General features: G+C 41.9%; 1 protein-coding gene across 6 annotated transcripts in view; it reads right to left on the minus strand.

The window, feature by feature from the left end:
• The window catches only part of LOC140729273 (uncharacterized), a 137,610-nt gene that overhangs the window by 108,904 nt on the left and 6,983 nt on the right, over window positions 1-21,723 (minus strand). For all 6 annotated transcript variants that reach the window (XM_073048859.1, XM_073048862.1, XM_073048861.1 and 3 more), the window contains exons 2-4: window positions 16,807-16,896; window positions 12,989-13,051; window positions 7,619-7,733 (exon numbers count right to left, since the gene is read on the minus strand). In XM_073048859.1, coding sequence (XP_072904960.1) covers window positions 7,619-7,733; window positions 12,989-13,051; window positions 16,807-16,896 — 268 coding nt within the window. The remainder of the gene's footprint in view (window positions 1-7,618; window positions 7,734-12,988; window positions 13,052-16,806; window positions 16,897-21,723) is intronic.

Raw genomic sequence — 21,723 nt, forward strand, 5'->3', positions numbered from 1 at the left:
TTTTAAAAACACTGGAGCAATTTGGATTTCTTTCAGGATACAAAGTTAATCTGTCAAAATCTGCACTGATGCTGATTAATACAGATAAAGGTAAGGTGTCTCTCCCTCCCCAGATTTATGTTACAAATGAGGTCCTTTACTTGGGTATTAAAGTTAATACTTCCCTATTGTCTGTGGCTAAAATAAATTACTCTTTAATTTTGAAAAAAAATAGAAGATATTAATAGATGGAGACACCCGCCAGCATCAGTCCCAGCCTGTATATCGGTCATTAAAATGAACATCTTACCCCGCATTAATTTTATCAGCTCAATGATCCCACTTGCGCCTTCAGCAGGATATTGGCAAAAACTGGACTCTTTACTATGATGCTATGTTTGGAATGGTAAACGACCCAATATAAAGTGGTCAGCTCTACAATTCAATAAGTTGGATGGGGGAATGGCATGTCCAAATTTTAAACTGTATAACTGGGCAATTGTATTAAAAAGTCTTAGCTATTGGATGGAGGAGGATAAAGTTTCATCATGGAAAAATATAGAACAAGAGCTAATAGCACCAATAAGGTTGAAGGATTTTCTCCTTATAGGTATGTCTACCAAAAAATGTGATTTGTACTATGGTCCAATTTTAACCCATATGCTACAAGTGTTTAGAGCAGCAGAAAAATTCCTAAAATTTAAAAGCATTGGTGCAAATCATCTCCATTATCAAACAATAATCATTTTCTATCTGGGGGGGAAACCATTCACTAACAGAACTTGGGAGGATAAAGTTATTACTACTCTTCAAGATATTAATGAGGCAAGTACTATCCTTAGCTTTCAAGAACTGGTATCTCAATATAATATTGATAAACACTCTCTTTTCTTCCACTTTAGAGTAAGATCAGCTTGTGAAGCTTATGGGGTTCCCTGGGGGTCAGATTTAAAGGACGATCCCATTTTAAGTTGGATACAGAGTGCTCAAGATAGATAGTGTCATATATCTATGATAAATTAAACTCCCAGAAATATATGCCCACATCAGGAATGAAAGCCTGGGATAGGGACATATCTGAATTGGAACAAGACTTAGACTGGGATGCGATTTGGGATAATGCTGCCGATGCTGCGAAAAACCCAAATAATAGGTACATACACTTGAAATTTTGTCATAGAGCATATCTAACATCATGAATTAGACATCAAATGGAACTGGTTCCTGACCCATATTGCTCATTTTGCCCCCACAGAACCTTTGGCTCTTTTATACATGTTGTATGGGAATGTCCAGGGGTTTTTGGTTTGTGGGGGAAGGTTATCAGTACTCTTACAGAACTAATGGGGGTACAATTACCAATGGACCCCGCTGTACATCTTCTAAATGATGACTCCCACCCTTCCCTTACGGAAAGAACACGCAAAATCTGGCTGGCAGGCCTGACTGCAGTGAAGAAGATTGTAGTCCAGTGTTGGAAACCTCCTCATGATATTTCAGGTACTCACTGGCTTCTGAACTTTTTGGACATTTCTTACCTGGAATTATCATCAGCAAGAGTAAATGATGCATGACCAAACACAATCTTAATGTGGACAAATTTGATATCTAACTTAAAAGATCTCCTGTTAAAATAGGAACGCTCTGTCTGTGTATGCACTGCTATTCAAGTTGGTTGGTGGAGGGGAGACAGAGGGGTGGAAAGGGGGGGGACGGGGAGGAGGGTGGGGATGAGGGTTGGGGGTGGCTGGGTTAAACAGTCAAAATGTAATTGACAACTGGTTGTATTGAATGTAATTTGTTGGTGTTGCAATAAAAATTAGTGAATAAAAAGATTTGGTATGTCACCAAAGATTCTTAGCAAATTTCTACAGATGTACCGTGGAGAGCATTTTAACTGCTAAGAATAGAGGGGTCACTGCACAGGATCGGGAAAAGCTGCAGAAGGTTGCAAACTCAGCCAGCTCCATCGTGGGAACTAACCTTCCCAGATTTGAGGACAACTTCGAATGGTGATGCCCGAAAAATCATTAATGATCCCACCATTGAGGATGTGCCCTCTTCTCATTGCTACCATTAGGGAGAAAGTACAGAAGTCTGAAGACACACACACCACACACAATGTTATAGGAATAACTTCTTCCCCTCTACCAACAGAGGTCTGAACAGACATGAACACTACCTCACTATTTTTGCTTTTTTTGAGATTAATATACATTTCTATTGCAATTTATAATTTATGTATTGCACTGTACTGCTGCTGCAAAACAACAAATCTCATGACACATATCAGTGATATTAAACCTAATTCTAATCATGCTGGCCTCGTACATAAATTTCCTGATAATGATTGACTGACAGATGCAACATGCAATAGGTCTTTCGAGCCACGCCACCCAGCAATCCCCTGATTTAACCCTAGCCTAATCACAGGACAATTTACAATGTCTAATTAACCTACCAACTGGCATGTCTTTGGACTGTAGGAAGAAATCGGAGCACTCAGAGGAAACCCACTCTATCATGGGGAGAACACACAAACTCCTTACAAGCAGCAGCGAGAATTGAACCTTACTCACCTGCACTGTGAAGTTTTGTGTGAACCACTACACTACCAAACCACTATGCCATCATTCAAATTAGACAATTGGAATAAAACATGAGTCAGAGCCTTTGCGTACAGTGTAAATTAAATTTGGATGACTTCAACTTCATCAGAATTGATTCACAGGACTAAAAAAGTTCATCCTTTAACAATGCTGTAAAAACTTATAATATCTTCCTTGATCCTCTATGAGAAAATTGTTAATTCAATTTTCAACCTTTAAAGCAAGCATCAATATTGATAAAGTTTCCAGGCCTTCTCTATTCTTGTGGCAATAATTTTTCAAGTGTTAAGTGAATGATGCAAATTCTCAACAACTTAAGTTCCCTTAAGACTTTTGTGATCTAATCAAAGATTTATATGATTTGTATTTCTATATCTCTGCTCTTGATCTCCCTTCTAATAAAGTTAAACCACGATGTTGTTCACCCAACACAGAAGTCACTGGCACTGCCGACAGATTTTAGCGATTTTAGTAATTGCCTTTGAACCAAGTAACTTGCTATGTTACTTCAGCAACATTTGGCAGTCTGGTTAAACAAAGCCAAAGTTGTAAGACCTCCTGTAGAGAAAACACATTAACCCTTTTAGCTTTTAATGGGGGATCCTCTAATTTCTAAAGATAAATAATAGCTTCATTTGTTGAATAAAATGGCACGTCATGAAACTTGTTGTCTTTGCAGCAGCAGTACAAAACTATACATAATAGAGAAAAATACCTGTAAAACTGTGATTACAGTAAATACATACATATATATCAATTAAATAAGTAGCACAAAATAATAGAAATAAAGTAGTGAGGTTGCAGTCATGGGTTCAATGTCAATTCAGAAATCTGATGACGGAGGGGAAGAAGCTGTTTCTGAATCGTTAAGTGAGTTCCTTCAGGCTCCTGTACCACCTTCCTGACGGCAACAATGAGAACAGGGCATGTCCAGTTGATGGGGCCCTTAATTCAGATTCAGATAATGATGGATGCTGCCAATTTGAGGCACTGTTCCTTGAAGATATCCTGGATACGATGGAGGATAGTGCCCATGATGAAGCTGTCTAATTTTATAACTCTTTGCAGGTTACTTTGATCCTGTGCAATAGCACCCCCCCCCCCCCCCATATACCAATGACGGTGATGCAGCCAATTAGAATGCTCTCCACAGTACATCTGTAGAAATTTATGACGCATATAGTGAAGGGCATCACTTGACTTGAGAATATGCATGGGGTAGCCTTCAGCACCAACAGAGCATGACAATAGCTTACAAACCAAAACTATACATCTTTGGGACGTGTGAGGAAACTGGACTAGCCGGAGGAATCCCACAGGGAGAACCTACAAACACAGACTGCAATAGTAGTTGAATCCTGATCTTCCAGCTGAGATTATATGCTACTCACTTCACTACTGTGCCACCCTAATTTCATGACCACCATTGTTAACACTTGTTCATTCATTTTGTGCCTTGTTGTATGATGTGGGTGATCATGGTCTTTCCATAACCAATATTGTTCTCAGCAAACTTTGCTACAGAAGTGGTTCACCATTGCCTTCTGGGCAGTGTCTTTACAAGACAGATGATCCCAGCCATTATCAATACTCTTCAGAGATTATCTGCCTGGCATCAGTAGTCACATAATGCAGGACTTATGATATGAACCAGCTGCTCCCGTGGCTTCAAATTACCCTGATCAGGGTGGAGGGTCTAAGCAGTTGCTTCACTTTTTCCAAGGGTGACCTGCAGGCTAGTGGAGGGAAAGAGGTCCTTAGACCTCCTTTGACAGAGTCTCATCTCCATCCCGACACCCAAATGTTAATGATACTATGTTGTAAAGATAAATTCTGAATAATCTATTTTATTTAAACTTAGTCAGCTGCTTTTGTGAGATCTGAACTTATTTCTGAATTATTACCGAGGTGTTTTCCTCCATTAATTTAATCACTGTACATGTTTTAATATTCAATATTTCCCTAGAATGCCATCTTCACAGGACGTACAGTACTGTGCAAAATTCTTAGGCACATAATTCATAGACAGTGTGCCTAAGACTTTTGCTCATAATGTATTTGTAAATGTGGAGTGGAGTGGAGATCAAATTTGTAAATCTGGCAGAAGCAAAGGATTTTGGAACCGGCAAAGGAGGAGCGCCACAGGAGTGCTGTGGGACAGGTGGCAGAGAAGGAGTGCCAAAGGCAGGTGAGGGGTGGGGGTGGCGTGAGTGCAGACACACCCAGCCCTGAGTTATCAGGCGAGGTTATCTGATTCCAAACAATTGACTTATTATTACAAAATGTCCCTCTGTTGCTACTTGCTCCCTCCCATCTCCCTTCCAATTTTCCCAACAACGACTCTTCTCCTTCCTGCCTCTTTCCCATTCTCAGTCCCCAACAAAGACCTATATCAGAATCAAGTTCATCATCACTCGCATGTCATGGAATTAGATTTTCTTTTCCAATGGCAGCGGTACAGTGCAAAAGTCTTAGGCGCCCTAGCTATATATATGTGCCTGAGACTTTTGCACAATATTGTATGATCTGAACCCCAATCACTCTGTTCGAGAGTGCTTTTTCTATAGATCCTAAATTTAGGCTGAACACAAAGTACCTTCAGTGTGCCTCAACAGCAGTGGCATAAAGTGTCTGCAGAACTACAGTGGTGAAACATTCCTCTATCTCTGACAGCTTCTGTGAGATTAGCACTAATTAGCAATAGATTAGGATCAACTCTAAAATAAGGACTTTTGCTCATAGAAATAAAGTTGGATCTGCTCCACCTCCTTTCACTCAAGACACTTGCATACAATGGAAAATGGATTAGCAAGCACATAATCATATCCAATGCTGACAAAGTGTCTTAAATCTGACTGTTAATTGTTTTTGTTTCCACAAGTGTTCCCAGTTCTGAGTATAGTTCAGCTGCCCAGCATTTGCAGTTTAAAAAAAAATTTTGACCCAGCGGTACCTAACTTGAGTGATGTGGTGGAGATAAGTCTCTACCAAAACAGGTGTAAGGCACTCCTTCCCTCCACTAGCCAGCAGGTCACCCATGGGCAAGGTCTCACGCCTGCTTAGCCCCTGAAAAAGGATCACGTTAAGCCACTGGAGCAGGTGATGCATAGTCCTATGAGGAGCTGGTGCATATCACAAGTCCTGGTTATGCGACCACTGATGCCAAGCGGACAATTTCAGAAGAATATTGATAACGTCTGGGATAATCTATTTGATAAAGACACTGCCCAGAAGAAGGAAATGGCAAACCACTTCTGTAGAAAAATCTGCCAAAGACAATCATGGTCAGGGGAAGACCACGATCACCCGCATCATATGAAACGGCGCATAACAAACCTAACCCCTGGGGCAATTACACAACCTCTACTTAACAGTTCCCTGTCCACCCAAACTGTATTGGCTTACAGCATCAACTCCACCACTGTCACAAGGGTTATCTTTTGTCACCCTCCAAGAGACACAGCATGGTACCATCTTGGCTCAATGAGCCTCTGTTGCCAAATTCTAGCCATGTGATGAACACAGAGATTCTACAGATGCTGGAAATCCAGAGAAACATACACAAAATCCTGGAGGAACTCAGTAGGTCAGGCAGTGTCTATGGAGAGGGATAAACAGTTGACATTTTGGGCCAAGACCTGTCATCAAGACACCCATGTGACCAATTAACCTACTAACCTGTACGTCTTTGGAATGTGGCAGGAAAACGGAGCAACATGGTCATCAGCAAAACATAAAACCTCCTGGCAGAGAGTGGTGGGAATAGAACTTGGGCTGCTGTCACTGTAATAGTGACGTTACATCGTGGTCCTCCCTACAATACCCACAGTTTATAAAATTTGCTGATAACACCACTCTCTGGACCAAATCAAAAGGGTGATGAACCAGCATACAGGAGTGAGATTAAGAATTTGGCTGAGTGGTGTCAAAACAACAACTTCTCACTCAACGTCAGTAAGACCAAGGAACTGACTATAGACCGGGAGAGAGAAACCAGAGGTCCATGAACCAGTCCTCATCGGAGGATCAAAGGTGGAGAGGGTTAGCAACTTTAAATTCCTGGAAATCACTATTTCCGAGGACCTGTCCTGGACCCAGCACGTAAGTGCCATTGTGAAGAAAACATGGCAGCGCCTCTATTTCCCTAGGACTTTGCGGAGATGGGGCTTGGCATATAAAACTTAGATGTCTATAGATTTGTGGTGGCCAGTATATTGACTGGCTGCATCACAGCCTGGTATAGAAACATCAACGCCTTTGAATGGAAAGTCCTACAAAAAGTAGTGGATTCAGCTCAGTACATCGGGGTAAAGCCCTCCCAACCACTGAATACATCTACATGAAATGCTGTTGTAGGAAAGCAGCATCCATCATCAGAGATCCCCATCATCCAGGCTATACTCTCTTCTTACTGCTGCCATCAGGTAGAAGGTACAAGAGCCTCACGACTTGCACCACCAGGTTTGAGAATAGTTTTACCCCTCAACCATCAGGCTCCTGAACAAAAAGTGGATAACTACACTTACTTGCCCATCTATTGAGCTGTTCCCACTGCCAATAATCTCACTTTAAGGACTCTTTTATCTTATTATTTCATGTTCTTGTTATTTACTTTCTATTTATTTATATTTGCATTTGTAGTTTGTTGTCTTTTGTACTGGTTGATCTGTCACTGATCCTATTGTAGCTACTATTCCATAGTTTTGCTGAGCATGCCTACAGGAAAAGGAATCTCAGTGTTGTATATGTACTTTGATAATAAAATTTACTTTGAACTTTGAATTGAAGAAAATTGGCTGATGTACATTTTAACCTCACTAACCTTCCTTGTTCAATGAACCACTGCCTTCCCCAAGCCGTATAAAAAAAAGACAAAAATGCTAAAGAAACCACAATGTTGCGGCCCAATGCACAGAAAGGAACAACTGCTCTAGATTAAGTAGGACATTAAGGAAAACGCCACACTCGAGGACAACGTCCATACATTTCTGCTTTGGACTGTCACTGGTTGTCTCATTCACACTCCGTACCTTCCTGTGGGAGGGGTATACCACAGATAGCTTTCTCCTTCAACTGAAGAGCTTTTGGCGATTTCCCTGCACTCGTGACACATGGCGACCTCCTTGGAGAAATATCCTCTGAAACCTATCAATTACAGATGGATAAAATTAAAAACGGAACCATTAATTGTAATACTTAAGTTTAACTGAGATTTTTTTAAATTTTAAAATACACTTTATTCATAATAAAAAAAACTTACAAGAATGTTAAGGTGCTAAGTTACAGGGCAGGACCTCTCGGGATTGCTACCCATGCTACATGCTAGCGAGGCCAGAAATAGTAAGATTATACAATTCAACGCGTGGGTAAAGAATTGGTGTAGGAGGGAGGGCACAAGAATTTTGTATCATTGAGCTCTCTTCCAAGGAAGGGGAGATCTGTACAGAAGAGATGGTTTATACCTGAACTGCAGGAGGATTAATATACTAGTGGGAAGGTTTGCTAGTGCTGTATTGGGGGAGGGGGCTTAAAACGAGAGTTGCAGAGTGCTAGAACAGATAGTGGAGAGGTTGTGGAGACAGGTGTTGTTAAGACCTCAGACATAGTCAGGAATCAAAAGGTTGAACAAGGTGTAACTAGTGTCCTGAGCTGCGTATATTTCAATACAAGAAGTATCGCAGGAAAAGCAAATGAGCTCAGTGCATGGATGAACACATGGAATTTTGATATCATATCCATTAGTGAGACTTGGTTGCAGGAGGGGTAGGACTGGCATCTCATTATACCATTGTTTTTGATGCAACTGTGGGTTTCCTCCTGAAGTCAAAATGTACCAGTTAGAAGGTTAATTGGTCATTGCAAATTGCCTATGGCTAGGCTAGGATTAAATAGGGGGATTGCTGGGAGGCACAGTTCAAAGCACTGGAAGGGACTATTTAGCGCTGTATCTTAGCAAGTATAAATAGATAATATAAAGTAAATCGTGCAATCTCTTTCATTTTTGTGTTATATGTCAATACTTACAGTACAATTCTATTGCATTCCTTAAAACCAATACGACTGCTGCTCCATATGAGCCCCCCACCTTGGGTGTTACACTACTATCAGCCCCAATCTCCTGCCTTCTCCTCATATTGCTTCATGGCCTGACTAATCGAGAATCTATTAACTTCTGTCTTAAGTATACATAAAGACTCTGCCTCCAGTTTCACCACTTGCTGGCTATAGAAATTCCTCCTCATCTCCCTTCCAGAAGAATGTCCCTCGATTCTGAGGCTGTGTCCTCTGATCTTATAGACTCTCCCACCACAGGACACATCCTCTTCACACCCATTCTACTGAGGCCTTTCACCATTCAATATGTTTTAATGAGGTTGCTCCTCATTGTTCTGAATTCCAGTGAATACAAGCCCAGAGCCATCAGACGCTCTTAATATGACAAGCCATTCAATCCTGGAATCATTTTCGTGAACCTCCTTTGAACCCTCTCCAGTTTCGGCACATCCTTTCTAAGATAAGGAGTCCAATTTACTCCAAGTGAGGCCTTTATGAAGTCTCAACATTACAGCCTTGCTTTTATATTCAAGTCCTCTTGAAATGAGTGCTAACATTGCATTTGCCTTTCTTACCACAGACTCAACCTGCAAATTAACCTTTAGGGAATCCTGCACAATAGCTCCAAGTCCCTTTGCACCTCAGCTTTTTGTATTTGCTCTCCATTTAGAGAATAGTCAACCCTTTCATTTCTTCCACCAAAGTGCATGACCATAGACTTTCTAACACTGTATTCCATCTGCCATTTCTCTGCCCATTCTGCTGATCTGTCTAGGTCCTTCTATATCCTCTCTACTTCCTCAAAACTACCTACCTCTCCACTTAGCTTCATATCATCTGCAAACTTTGCAACAAAGCAATCAATTCCATCATCCAAATCATTGACATGTAACACAAAAAGAATTGGGCCCAACACAGATCCCAATGGAACACCACTAGTCACTAGCAACTAGTTAGAAAAGGCTTCCCTTATTCCCACCCTTTCCCTCCTGCAAATCAGCATGCTAGAATCTTTCCTATAATACCATGGGCTCGTGGCTTGTTAAACAGCCTCATGTGCGGCACCTTGTCAAAGACCGTTAATCCTGCTAGAGTTCTTTCCCAATCAATTCCGGCCAATTTCCCTCTCATGCCTCTGTAATTTCTTCACTCCACTGAAATACAGATACATCTGACTTTAGCATCCCCTTCTCAAATTTCAGGGCGAATTCGATCACATTATGATCACTTTCCCCCAAGGGTTCTTTTACCTTAAGCTCTCTAATCAGTTCCGGCTCATTGCACAACACCCAATCCAGAATAGCTGATCCTCTAGTGGGCCCCCATGACTATTATAACATTGGCCTTTGGCATGCATTTTCTATCTCCCGTTGTAATTTGTAGGCCACATCCTTACTACTATTTGGGAATCTGTATACAATACCCATCAGGATCTTTTTACCTTAGCAGTTCCACAATAATTCAACACCTTCTGACACTTTTTCTAATGATTCGATTTTCATTTTAACCAACAGAGCAACGTTGCTCCTTCTGCCTTCCTGCCTATCCATTCAATTCAATGTGTATCCTTTAAGCTCCCAGCTATACTATTTCAGCCAAGATTCAGTGATGCCTACTACATCCAATCTGCCAATCCTCAGAGATCCCCACCACCCAGGATGTGCTCACTTCTCGCTGCTGCCATCAGGTAGAAGGCACAGGAGCCTCATAACTTACACCAACAGGTTCAGAAACAGTTACTACCCCTCAAACATCAGGCTCTTGAATAAAAGTAAATAACAGCATTCACTTGCTCCATCTATTGAAATGTTCTCACAACCAATTACCTCACTTTAAGGACTCTTTGTCTTGTTATCTAATGTTCTTGTTATTTGTTGCTATTTATTTATATGTGCATTTGCACAGTTTGTTGTCTTCTGCACTTTGGTTGATCTTTCATTGATTTTGTTATAGTTACTATTCTATAGATTTACTGAATATGTCCACAGAAAAATAAGTCTCAGGGTTTTATTTGGTGATATATGTTTTTTTGATAATAAAAATTACTTTACTCTATATTTTTGCTAGCTTTATTGGCGTGTGAAATTATACACTTTGAAGACTACTCTATCTGGAAAAATTTACTGAGACTGGGCAGGGAATATGAGATTGCTCTGTAATTATTTGATAGAGTAAAGGTTGAGAGAATGCTTCAAAATTGCCATTGTGTCCAGAATCAAGATGCCAAAAATACTAATCTCTCTTGTAGGAAACCACAGTTTTTTAAAAAATAACTTTTTATAAGATTTGTACTTTTTAACAAACTCATATATTTTTCAGAGTACGTGGTGGTTTATCCCCACTCACTGGCAGAAAGTGGTATAACAGCTAAACTAACAGTTTATCACCTTTCTCATTTTTCATTAGCTAACCTGATGTAACTGTCTAATTATGCAGCCTTTTAACTAGTTTATTCCTATCCAAGGAGTGTCTTAACTTATCTAAACAAGTGATGGATTTTTCAGAGGCACCATCTTTGCTTCTTTATTCCTTTGTCTTTGCATCAATAGCATTGTTTCTCAGCTCTTTATTTAGTTTGTTTAGTATTTGTATGTTTGTTTGTACTCTAAATTAAACTGAAATCTTGGAATTAAGACTGTTCATTATTCCTGACTCCTGGAAGAACCCCAGGGATCAGAAATTAAACAGACCCAACATCCTCTTGGATTTATCTGAGGAAACCTCTTTAGCCAGAGGCTGATGAGACAATGGAGTTCACTATCTCAGAGAGCGGCTCATACCATTAGCAAACACAGTTAAGAAAACATGATAAACATGAAAAAAATTGAAGCGTATTATAATGGAGTTTAATGAAAAAGCACAAGAAGAAACTTGAATAATGCTGGGTTAAATAATGTGATCTCATGCTGTGCACATTGCAATAGGTAGTGCAGTGTCACAGCACAAGCAACCAGTCCAGACCCCAGTTGTCAATTGCACAGAGACATAAGAAACTGTGCATGTTGTAATCTGGAGTAACAGTGTGCTGGAGGAACTCAGCGAAAAGCAGAATCCATCTGGGCTGTGTGGAGGGGGTAGGGCTGCTGCACTGCTGGTCAGAACTCTGCATCAGTAATCCTGACTGAAACATCGATAATTCCTTCCCTCCCAGTCACAGATTTTGCATAACCTGCTGAGTCTCTCCTGTAGATTGTGTTGTATGTAGAGTTTACGTTGGGTGCTACACCACCAGATTGAGTCAGGGACAGTTGTTACCTGTCAACCATCAGTCTCAGTGTGGATAACTTCACTCACCTCAAAACTGAACTTATTTCACAACCTATGGACTCCCTTTCAATGACTCTAAGACTCATGTTCTCAGTATTCCTTGTATACTATTTACTTATTATTAGTATTACTTTGTTTTTCTGTATTTACACAATGATTTCTTTTGTACATTGGTTGTCAGTCTTTGTGTGTAATTTTTCAATAAGAGCTACATGGGTTTCCTCCCACAGACCAAAGACGTACCAATTTGTAGGTTAATTGATCATTGTAAATTGTCCCGTGATTAGGCTATGGTTAAATCGGGTATTGCTGGGCAGTGTGGCTCGAAGGGATGGATGGGCCTATCCTGCGCTGTATCTCAATAAAATTAAAAAAATAAACAAACATTTCTTTGTAGAAATACAACAGCCTCAGAACTCGCACCACCAGGTTCAAGAACAGTTACTACTCCTCAACCATCAGGCTCTTGAACCAAAGAGGATAACTACACTCATTCCATTTCTAGTGTTCCCACAATCAATGATCTCTCTATAAGAACTCTTTATCTTGTTATTTCATGCTTTCGTTATTTATTTTTTATTTATTTATATTTGCATTTGCACAGTTTGCGATCTTCTGTGTTCTTGCTCTTTCACTGATCCCGTTTACAGTTACTATTCTATAGATTTGTTGAATATGCCTGCAGGGGAAAAAATCTTAGGGCTATGTGTGGTTTCAGATAATAAATTTTACTTTGCAGTTCTGAAGTTTGAATGCCAGAAGAAAACGAAGCTCAGGGTGACGCAGATGCATTTGGTAATAAATTTACTTTGATCTTGAAGTTTGAACTTTGGACATTCTGCCTGTGACTGTGTGGACTTCCTTAGGGTGACCCAGCTTCTTCACACATTTAAAGGTATGCTGAGAAGTTAATTGGTCATTGCAAACCATTCCTTCCGTGAGTAAGTGGTAGAGGCATCAGATGGACTTCATCAAATAGAGAAATGGGATTGCAATGAGAGCCACCAACAAGTGAATGGGAAACTTTGAAAATATGAATGGAACAATGTAAATTAAGAAAGCCACGATGGTTCACATACCTGTTTCACTTTCTTGTACCTACTTCTTGTAAAAGGGGTAGACTGCAAGGCACCACGCTGAGGCTGAAACCAAAACAGAACATGGATAATTATAGAGCATAACTCTGCAGTCTAAACCCCAACTTCAGTCCAATTCATCTCCTAGTGATAAGCGCTCCCTTGGATACTTACATACAAACAGTCACACAGCACAGAAACAGGCCCTTTGGCCCATCTTGTCCGTGCTGACCTAATCGTGTTGCTTGTCACATCGACCTTCACCTGGGGACCATACCCCTCCCATCCACGCACCTTTCCAAACACACCAGTTTCACTGGCAGCTCGTTCCACACTCTCACTACTCTGAGTGAAGAAGCTCCCCCTCATGCTCCCCTGAAACATTTCACCTTTCACTCTTAACGCATGATTTCTACTTCTAGTCTCATCCAAAACTCAGTTGAAAAAGCTTGCTTGCATTTACCCTATCTATAGCTCTCATAATTGTCTACACTGCTCTCTAATCTCTCCTCATTCTTCAGCACTACAGGGAATAAACTCTTAACCTATTCAACCATTCCCTATAAGTCAGAACCTCAGGTGCTGGCAACATCCCTGTAAATATTCTCTGCACTCTTTCAAGCTTATTGATATCTTTCCTGTAGGCTGGTATTTTAGCAACCTTGTGTACCAGCAAAGGGCAAAATTCGATTGAGCTGTAGAATTGTTATTTTTCTCATAGTTTACGTTTCTTATGCTTCTTTGTATGTTTAAATAATCACCTACACGGTACTGTACAAAAGACTTAGGCACATATACTAATTAGGGTGACCAAGGAGGGGTCAGGGTGAAGGGGGGGGGGGGAGGTCGGGTCGAGGGGGAAATTGATTTATTTACAAGGATGTTGCTGGAACTTAGGTGTTACAGGATAAGGTGGAATAGTTTAGGACTTTCTTCCCTGTAGCATAGAAGAATGAGGGGAGATTTGATTTTATATATATATATTTTAAAAAGCTGCCAGCTGTGTATATAATGCTGTTAATTTCTTCAGCCAATAGATGTGGATCAAATTGTGCCCTGGTTATGTCCAGCTCTTCATACTTGCTTCCCCATGCTGAGTATCTACTGTTGTGATGGTGATTGGTTCTTCCTCTGACAGATGGCAAACTGCTTTCTCTGACATACTCTTCTAGTACTCCTCAGTTGCTGTTTTGGTTGGTTCAGGTACTGCCATGATGTTACTCGGAAACTGTGCAAATACATTTCCTGATTCTTCGGATTCTTTACTCACTCGGCCTGTGTCCCAAGTGTACCTCTGGTCGCCGGAGCTGTTAACAGCTTCCAGAGCTTTGGCTTTGGACATACCTCTGTACTTCCTCAGTAACTGGGAGAGTCTTTGAGCTTCACAACTTTCTTCAGCTCAGTCAGTCTGCTGACTTCGCCCTTGTGGTTATCATCTTGGATTCCAATTGTCGTCTTCGGGGGAGCGAGTGGGGGGCAGGTTATGACAGTACTCTCCACTGTATTTCATTTGGTAGCCCAGCATTTCTAGAATTGCTGCTTCTGATGCATATATCAGGTTATTGGTCTCAATTATGTTGGAGGTTGCAATTGTGAGTAGTGCTTCATTGGCTGCTACTAGCATGCTGTCTGTTGGAATTTTACCACCAAGCCCGGGAAGCCTAGTTCATTGAGACAGTCACATGATCTTCTCTTTGATTGCAGCAGCCAGTGTCGATATGCCCCGAAGCGAGATTCGAACTTGCATTTCCCGTGTACAAGGAAATGCTATTACCTTTGTGCCATCTGAGGGTTGTGGAGGTGGGGTTTGAATTTGAGTTTCCCGATCGGCTCCGCTCTGCAGTGATGTTGCTGTGGTGCATCATGATTGTACGTCTTCCAATTCAATCCTCTGTTGACAATGTTTGATCACTGGGTAGCATTTTTTTTTTCACTGAATTTTTTTATATTGTCATGTTTTGCATTGTACTACTGACACAAAGTTAACAAATTTCACGACATATGCTGATGATATTACCTGATATTATTGACATAAACCTGATTCTGATTCTTCTTTCTTTCAACGTGCTTCCTTTTGTCCACCCTCCCTTTTTCTTTGCTGTCTCTCACCAGGCTTCTTCTCCTTTTGAGAAAAACTGCAGATGCTGGAAATTCAAGCAACACACATAAAATGCTGGAGGAACTCAGCAGCCCAGACAGCATCTGTGGAAAAGAGTAAAGTAGGATCTAATGAAGGGTCTCGGTCCGAAACAGCAACTGTTTACTCTTTTCCAGATCCTGCATGGCCTGCTGAGTTCTTCCAGCATTTTGTATCCATTGCTTCTCTCTCCGTCTTCTTTGCTCCTGTAGCACTCAACAAAATGATTGTAAGCAATGAGTTTTTTGCCTCATTCTTAACTTCCGAAGAACCTTTGAATTGCAAGAGCAACAGGGTTCAACAAGGACTCTAATTATGCTTTAAGTTCTAGCATTACATTACAGATACAAACTGTATCAGTCTCTGCCGTTGCTTCGGTTCATCAGATGCTTGGAGAGGGGAAGCTTGCTGCTTGGGCTACAGCTTGCTCTCCATATTGTACTGCCCAGGCTTGCTTATCTAACCTGCTAGGATACATTCATGTAGCCCTCAGACATGTCAGTGTAGGCATCACAGGCTATCTTCTGTCCTGCACCTCAGCACTTTCCAGCATAGATCCATGAAAGGCCATAAGGAGATACGCCCTGCTCAACCCTTGGGCACTAGGACCCAACAATGTACCATTACTGGCATGCATGGGAGCAAGCGTGGGCACTTTTGGCCTATGCACACCACCATGTGTTATTGCACCAATGAGTCAGCCTAAATTTTCCAACTGCCTCACAATTCAATCCTGCCCTCCGAATTTGTATTCTCTCCCCATGACTGCACTCAGGGAGTTCAAGTTTCGTCCATATTCCAAAGATGTGTGGGTTCGTAGATTAATTGACCACTGTAAATTGAACTTGATGGAGGGTGGAGATACATCTCTACCAAACGAGGTATAAGGCGCTCCTTCCTTCTGATAGCCCACAGGTCTCCCTTGAGCAAGGCGCGGCAACTGCTTAGCCGCCACCCCACCCCCTCCCCCATTTAGGTCACATGAATCCATGGGAGCAGATGATGGATGGTTGTATGAGCAGCTGCCGCATATCATGAGATCTGGTTATGCCGCCATTGATGCCAGGTAGACAATGTATGAAGAGCATTGATAATGGCTGGGGTCACCCGTCTTGTAAAGACACTGTCAGGAAGTAGGCAATGCCAAACCAGCCTGTAGAAAAACTTCATAAGAGCAATCATGGACAGACCATGATCGCCTAGGTCATACAACTTTTCACATTATGAACATACAAATCCTATCTGCTCTAACTACTTAATAATCGTTTGTTAGGTCCGACTGCTAGGTTTTTAAGAAGCATCTTCAAGCTGAGGTACAAGTGAGTGTGGTTTGAAGAGGAAAATTTCAGAAATGATCAAAGACCCAAAAACAGATAGTTCAGAAGATTCACCAAAGACAGTTATGTCCTGTGGGATTTGGTTCCAATTTTGCAGTTTCCAAGGTAGGCTGGTTTGTAAAATTATGGAAGAACAGACCAGCAGCCCCACTGTAAACCCTATGGCAATTCTTTAATACCTCCTTACAGGCTGAGTGTCAAATTTTGTCTGATCATCATCCCCACAGGTGTAATACCATGCAAGTCTCCTACATAGAGGGCAGCACTGCAGTCACGTGCCCCCTTTCAGATAACTCAGATCATCAGTTTGAACCTAAAGGAGTCAAGATCACTCATGTTTACATTACCTGTTGCATTTTAGGTAAATCATCCTCCTGTGCCTCTTCTTCTCTGGCACTCACAGGACCTCCGCTGCGCAGCGTTCGCCTTCTGGTTAACTGCAATGAAGACATTTTATTTTAACATGCAGCAAATACAAGACCATTACCTGGAGCTAACACCACAGTGGGCCGTATCGCAAATAATGGTGAGTTAGGAGTACAGGAAGGAAATAAGACAGTGACACGATGTCATGATGTTGGGGAGTATTCTGGAGTTAGGGTATGTAGCAAATATTAAATTCAACAGCAGCCATTCTTCAGATTTGAATGTGGATAGCAGATGGAATTTAAAACACAGCTCAGAACAATGGGTTTCATGGAGCTACAGGTTGAGGTGAATCATAAAGAAACACTCCACTTAGACCTCAGATGCCTGCGTATACATGAACACCTCCTAAAGGCAGCGGGGATTAACATTCACTTGGGTGTCTGGAGTGTGGGTACAAAGGAGGTGGTGTTTGAAAATTATATGTAGTTCAACGGAAGCCTTCTAGATACACTGCAACTATAGAATTGCCCTGCTGTCACCCTGGGCTTCTAAAATGTCACGTAACATTGAATCAAACAGACCTCACCTTCCAAGATTGTCTCGAATAGCTGCTCATTGTGCTGAATAAACTTCTATGTATCCACTAGCTTCAGTGTCTCTCCAGTAACTTTGTTCACAGTAACAACATTTGGGGGCTCATCTGGGGTACATTCATAACCCCTGTGTGTCCAGCGATCTCAGCAGTCTAAGGCTACGTCCACACTACACTGGATAAATCCGTAACCGAAGCTTTTTCTCTTCGTTTTTACCCTCTGTCCACACTAAAACGGCATTCTCGTCCCCCGAAAATGGAGATTTTCAGAAACGCTCTCCAGGGTCTGCAATTTTTGAAAACGCCGCTTGGCCGGAGACCGGAGAAATCTAAAAATGCTGTTATGACATGCCGGAACAGATGGTGACGGCAGCGTGTCATTTCATTGTTTTCCTGAACGCAACCTAACAATTTCAGAACAGATGGCAACGAGACTGAAGCCAGAAGAGTTAGAGATGTACTCACCAAATACTTTGACCCTTAATTTACTGAATAAATAAATATACAGGTGTCCCCCACTTTACGCCGCTTCACTTTTACAAAAGACCTACATTCGTGACCTGTTTTCACATTACAAAGAGGATTTTCGCTTTTACAAAAATTTTTCCCATATAAATTAATGGTTCTTCGCTTTACGCCGTTTTGGCTTAAGAAAGGTTTCATAGGAACGCTCTACCTTTGTAAAGGGGGGGGGACACCTGTACTCACTTTGACCTGTTTTCTGTCCTTGCTCGTATGAAGGTGGTTTACCTATTTATGCAAGTACTTCTCTGACAATAGATGTGTAACAGCCTAATGTAACATTGTATGGAATTACAATACTGATGCAGACATGTTTTATACATTTAACAAGGAACTTTATTAATGCAACAGAGTTCATCAGTTTTTCAATGTTCGTCGTCAGCCGGGTCATACTGTCCATGAACTCACTGTCAGTTGCCTCCATACGCTCCAGTATTTGTTTTTGTTTAGTTTTAAGTCCTCCTGCGTGAGAGCCACCAGCTGTCCGTCATTTAAGTGTTTCTAGTCTGTAACTAAACAAACGCGCACCAAGTCTTTCACGGCGAGGTTTGACACCAAACATGTTGCTTGCTTTCAGTAGACGTGTCCTGCGCATGCGCAGTAGGAGATTCTCCAAAATATCCATTTCAATGTGGACAGAGATATCTTTTAAAACGCCTAGCGTGGACGCCTATTGTTTTTATGCAAAACTGGCATTTTCAAAATTATCCGGTCTAGTGTGGATGTAGCCTGAGTGAGTGAGGCAATGACACTAACTTTTCCCTCAATGTCAGCAAAACAAAGAAGCTGGCCAATGAACTCGGGATGGAAGATGGTGCAGATGTTCCTGTTTACGTCAACAGTGCTGGACATCAAGAGCTTCAAACTGCGAGGAGCGAAATCACCAGTAGTCTGTCCGGGTTGAACCACACAGACATCATGGCCTGGAAAGCTCAATGATGCCCTGACTTCCTCAGATGGCTAAAGAAATATAGCATGCCCCCTTTGAATCCCCTCAATACAGCATAGAAAGTGTCCTAAAAGGATGCATCACAAACTGGCATGGCAATTGCTCTGTCCATGGTCACAAAAAACAGCAGAGTTGTGGAAACATCAAGAAAACCCCTCTATTGACTCTGTCTACACTTCTCGCTGCCTCAGTAAAGCAGCGAGCATAATCAAAGACCCCAAAAGTCTCTCTTCTTTTTCAGCAAATAAAACAACAGATAACATAATTGTTAAGCAAAGTTTAAGGATCTGGTAAAAAAAAAATTTGGTTTAGCGAATTTTTCATTATCATCTCCCATTCTCCTTAATTTTTTTTTTATCCCTTCCATGACTGACAAAGTCACTGTATCAGTTCCCTTGTACAAATCACAATCAGATTTAATATCACTGGCATATGTTATAAAACAGTTAAATTAAAGAAGTATTGCAAAAATAAAACAAAAGAGTAGTGAGGTAGTGTCCTTTCAGAAATTGGATGGCCTGCTTGCAGCAGGACTGTTTGAAGCTGTCCTGGATGCTACGGAGGCTGGTGTCCATGATGGAGCTTTTACCACTTTTCCGCAGCTTACTTTGATCCTGTGCAGTAGCACCGCACCCACTCCCCTCCCACCGCCATACCAGATGGTGATTCAGCCAGTTAGAAAACTCTCCATGGTACACTGTAGAAATTTGAGAGCGCCTTTGGTGACATACCAGATTTCCTCCAACCCCCTAATGAAATATAGCAAATGTACCTTCTCTCTAGCTGCATCAATATGTTGGGCCTATGACAGTATTCAAGAAAATGACATCCATCACCAAGGACCCTCACCACCCAGAACATGCCCTCTTCTTTTTACTACCATTAGGAAGGAGATGCAGGCAGTCTCCAGGTTACGTACGAGTTCTGTTCCTGAGTCCATCTTTAAGTCGGATTTGTATGTAAGTCGGAACAAGTACATCCGGTATTATTTAGCGTCAGTTAGTCAACCGTTTGTCTTATTTACCTTTCTATGCATATAAAACACTTAAGAAACAAATGTATTCCAATAATTAAACCACTGCGTTGCTTAGTAATAATTGTAGCTTTCATCGGGGCAGGGCCTTTCACATGTTCCATTATTCTCACTTTATCCGTTATCCTTTAAAATTGTTCTGATCATTGACTGACTGTAGCCTAACGCTTTTCCAATGACCGATGGTGTTTCACCTCTTTCCAAACGCTTTATTATTTCCACTTTATTTTCAATCACGATCGCTTCCCATCAATGGAACAGAAACACTGTGGGCGGCGGGTCCCGACCTGCGCCGGCTTCCAAGGTACACTGGGTCCTAAGGACCACTGTATTGAATTCCCCGGGTCCTAAACTGCACCTCACTGAGACAGGTTAAATGGGACAAGTGGAGGCTGTGCTGGGTTTGGAAATTTGATCCTCCACAATATTCCATGTGGGAATTTAAACTGGAGGTGGCAGTGGTTTTTTTTTATGAGGTCGAGTTGTGAGCTCGACATGAACCCGGCACGGATGGTATGGCAGTCACTGGATCGACATCAACCCGGCACGGGAGCGGTCTGTCACCAAATCGAACTCGGGAACCTCCGTTCTCTAGCCCAGTGCTGATCTGACTGTGCCACCAGCCGACCAGAACGGGGGGGGGGAGGGGGGGGGGTCAGGGTGAATCTTACTAAGAAAAATTTAAGCCAAATACAAAGTTAAACCCTCAACACAGTGGCAACGGCAACAACTTAAAATGGCAGACGGCGTCGCGATTTGACTTAAAATGGTGGATGGCGTTCTCCTTCCTCGGTTCGTAAGTACGAGTTGTCCGTAGGTCAGACGTTCGTAACTCAGGGACTACCTGTACAAGCGCTTGAAGACCCCCACTCAACAATTTAGGAATAGCTTCTTCCCCTCTGCCATCAGATTTCTGAATAGTTCATGAACGCTACTTGGATATTTTTTGCACAATTTATTTATTTTTGTAACTTACAGTAATTTCTATGTCTTTACACTGTCCTGCTGCCATAAGAGAAAACAACAAACTTCACAAAACCCATAAAACACTGGAGGAACGCAGCAGGTCAGGCAGCATCTATGGAAAGGAGTATACAGTAGACGTTCGGGCCAAGACACATCTTCAGGACTGGAAAGGAAGGAGGAAGATGCCAGAATAAAATGGTGGGGGAGGGGAGAGGGCAAGCTGGAGGGTGATAGGTGAGACCAGGTGGATGGGGAAGGCTGGGGAAGAAAGAATCTTATAGGAGAGGACAGTGGACAATAGGAGAAAAGGGAAGGAGGAGAGGACCCAGGAGGAAGTAACAGGCAGGTGAGAAGTAAAGTCAGAGTGGGGAATGGTGGGGGGAGGAATTTGTTCACCAGAAGCAGCAATCAATGCCATCACATTGGAGGCTACCCAGACAAAATAGAAGGGTCATTTCTTCTCAGCACAAGAGGAGGCCGTGTATTGACCCAGTGAAACAGGATTGGGAATCGGAGTTAAAATGTTTGGCCACTTGTGGCAGATGGTGCAGAGGTGCCTGATGAAATGGTTCCCCCAATTTATGACGGTTGTCACCAAAGTACAGGAGGTCGTGTCGGGAGTGCTGGACACAACAGACCACACCAGCAGATTTGCAGGCGGAGAGTTGCCAAACCTGTAAGGACTGTTCGGGGCCCTGAATGGAGGTGAGGGAAGAGGTGTATGGGCAAATGTAGCACTTAGGCTGCTTGCAGGGAACTTCACAACACACACAAAATGCTGGAGGAAATCAGCAGGTCAGGCAGCATTTAAGGAAATGAATAATCAGCCAATA

The sequence above is a fragment of the Hemitrygon akajei genome, chromosome 6 (genome assembly GCF_048418815.1).
Source record: "Hemitrygon akajei chromosome 6, sHemAka1.3, whole genome shotgun sequence".
NCBI lineage: Eukaryota > Metazoa > Chordata > Chondrichthyes > Myliobatiformes > Dasyatidae > Hemitrygon > Hemitrygon akajei.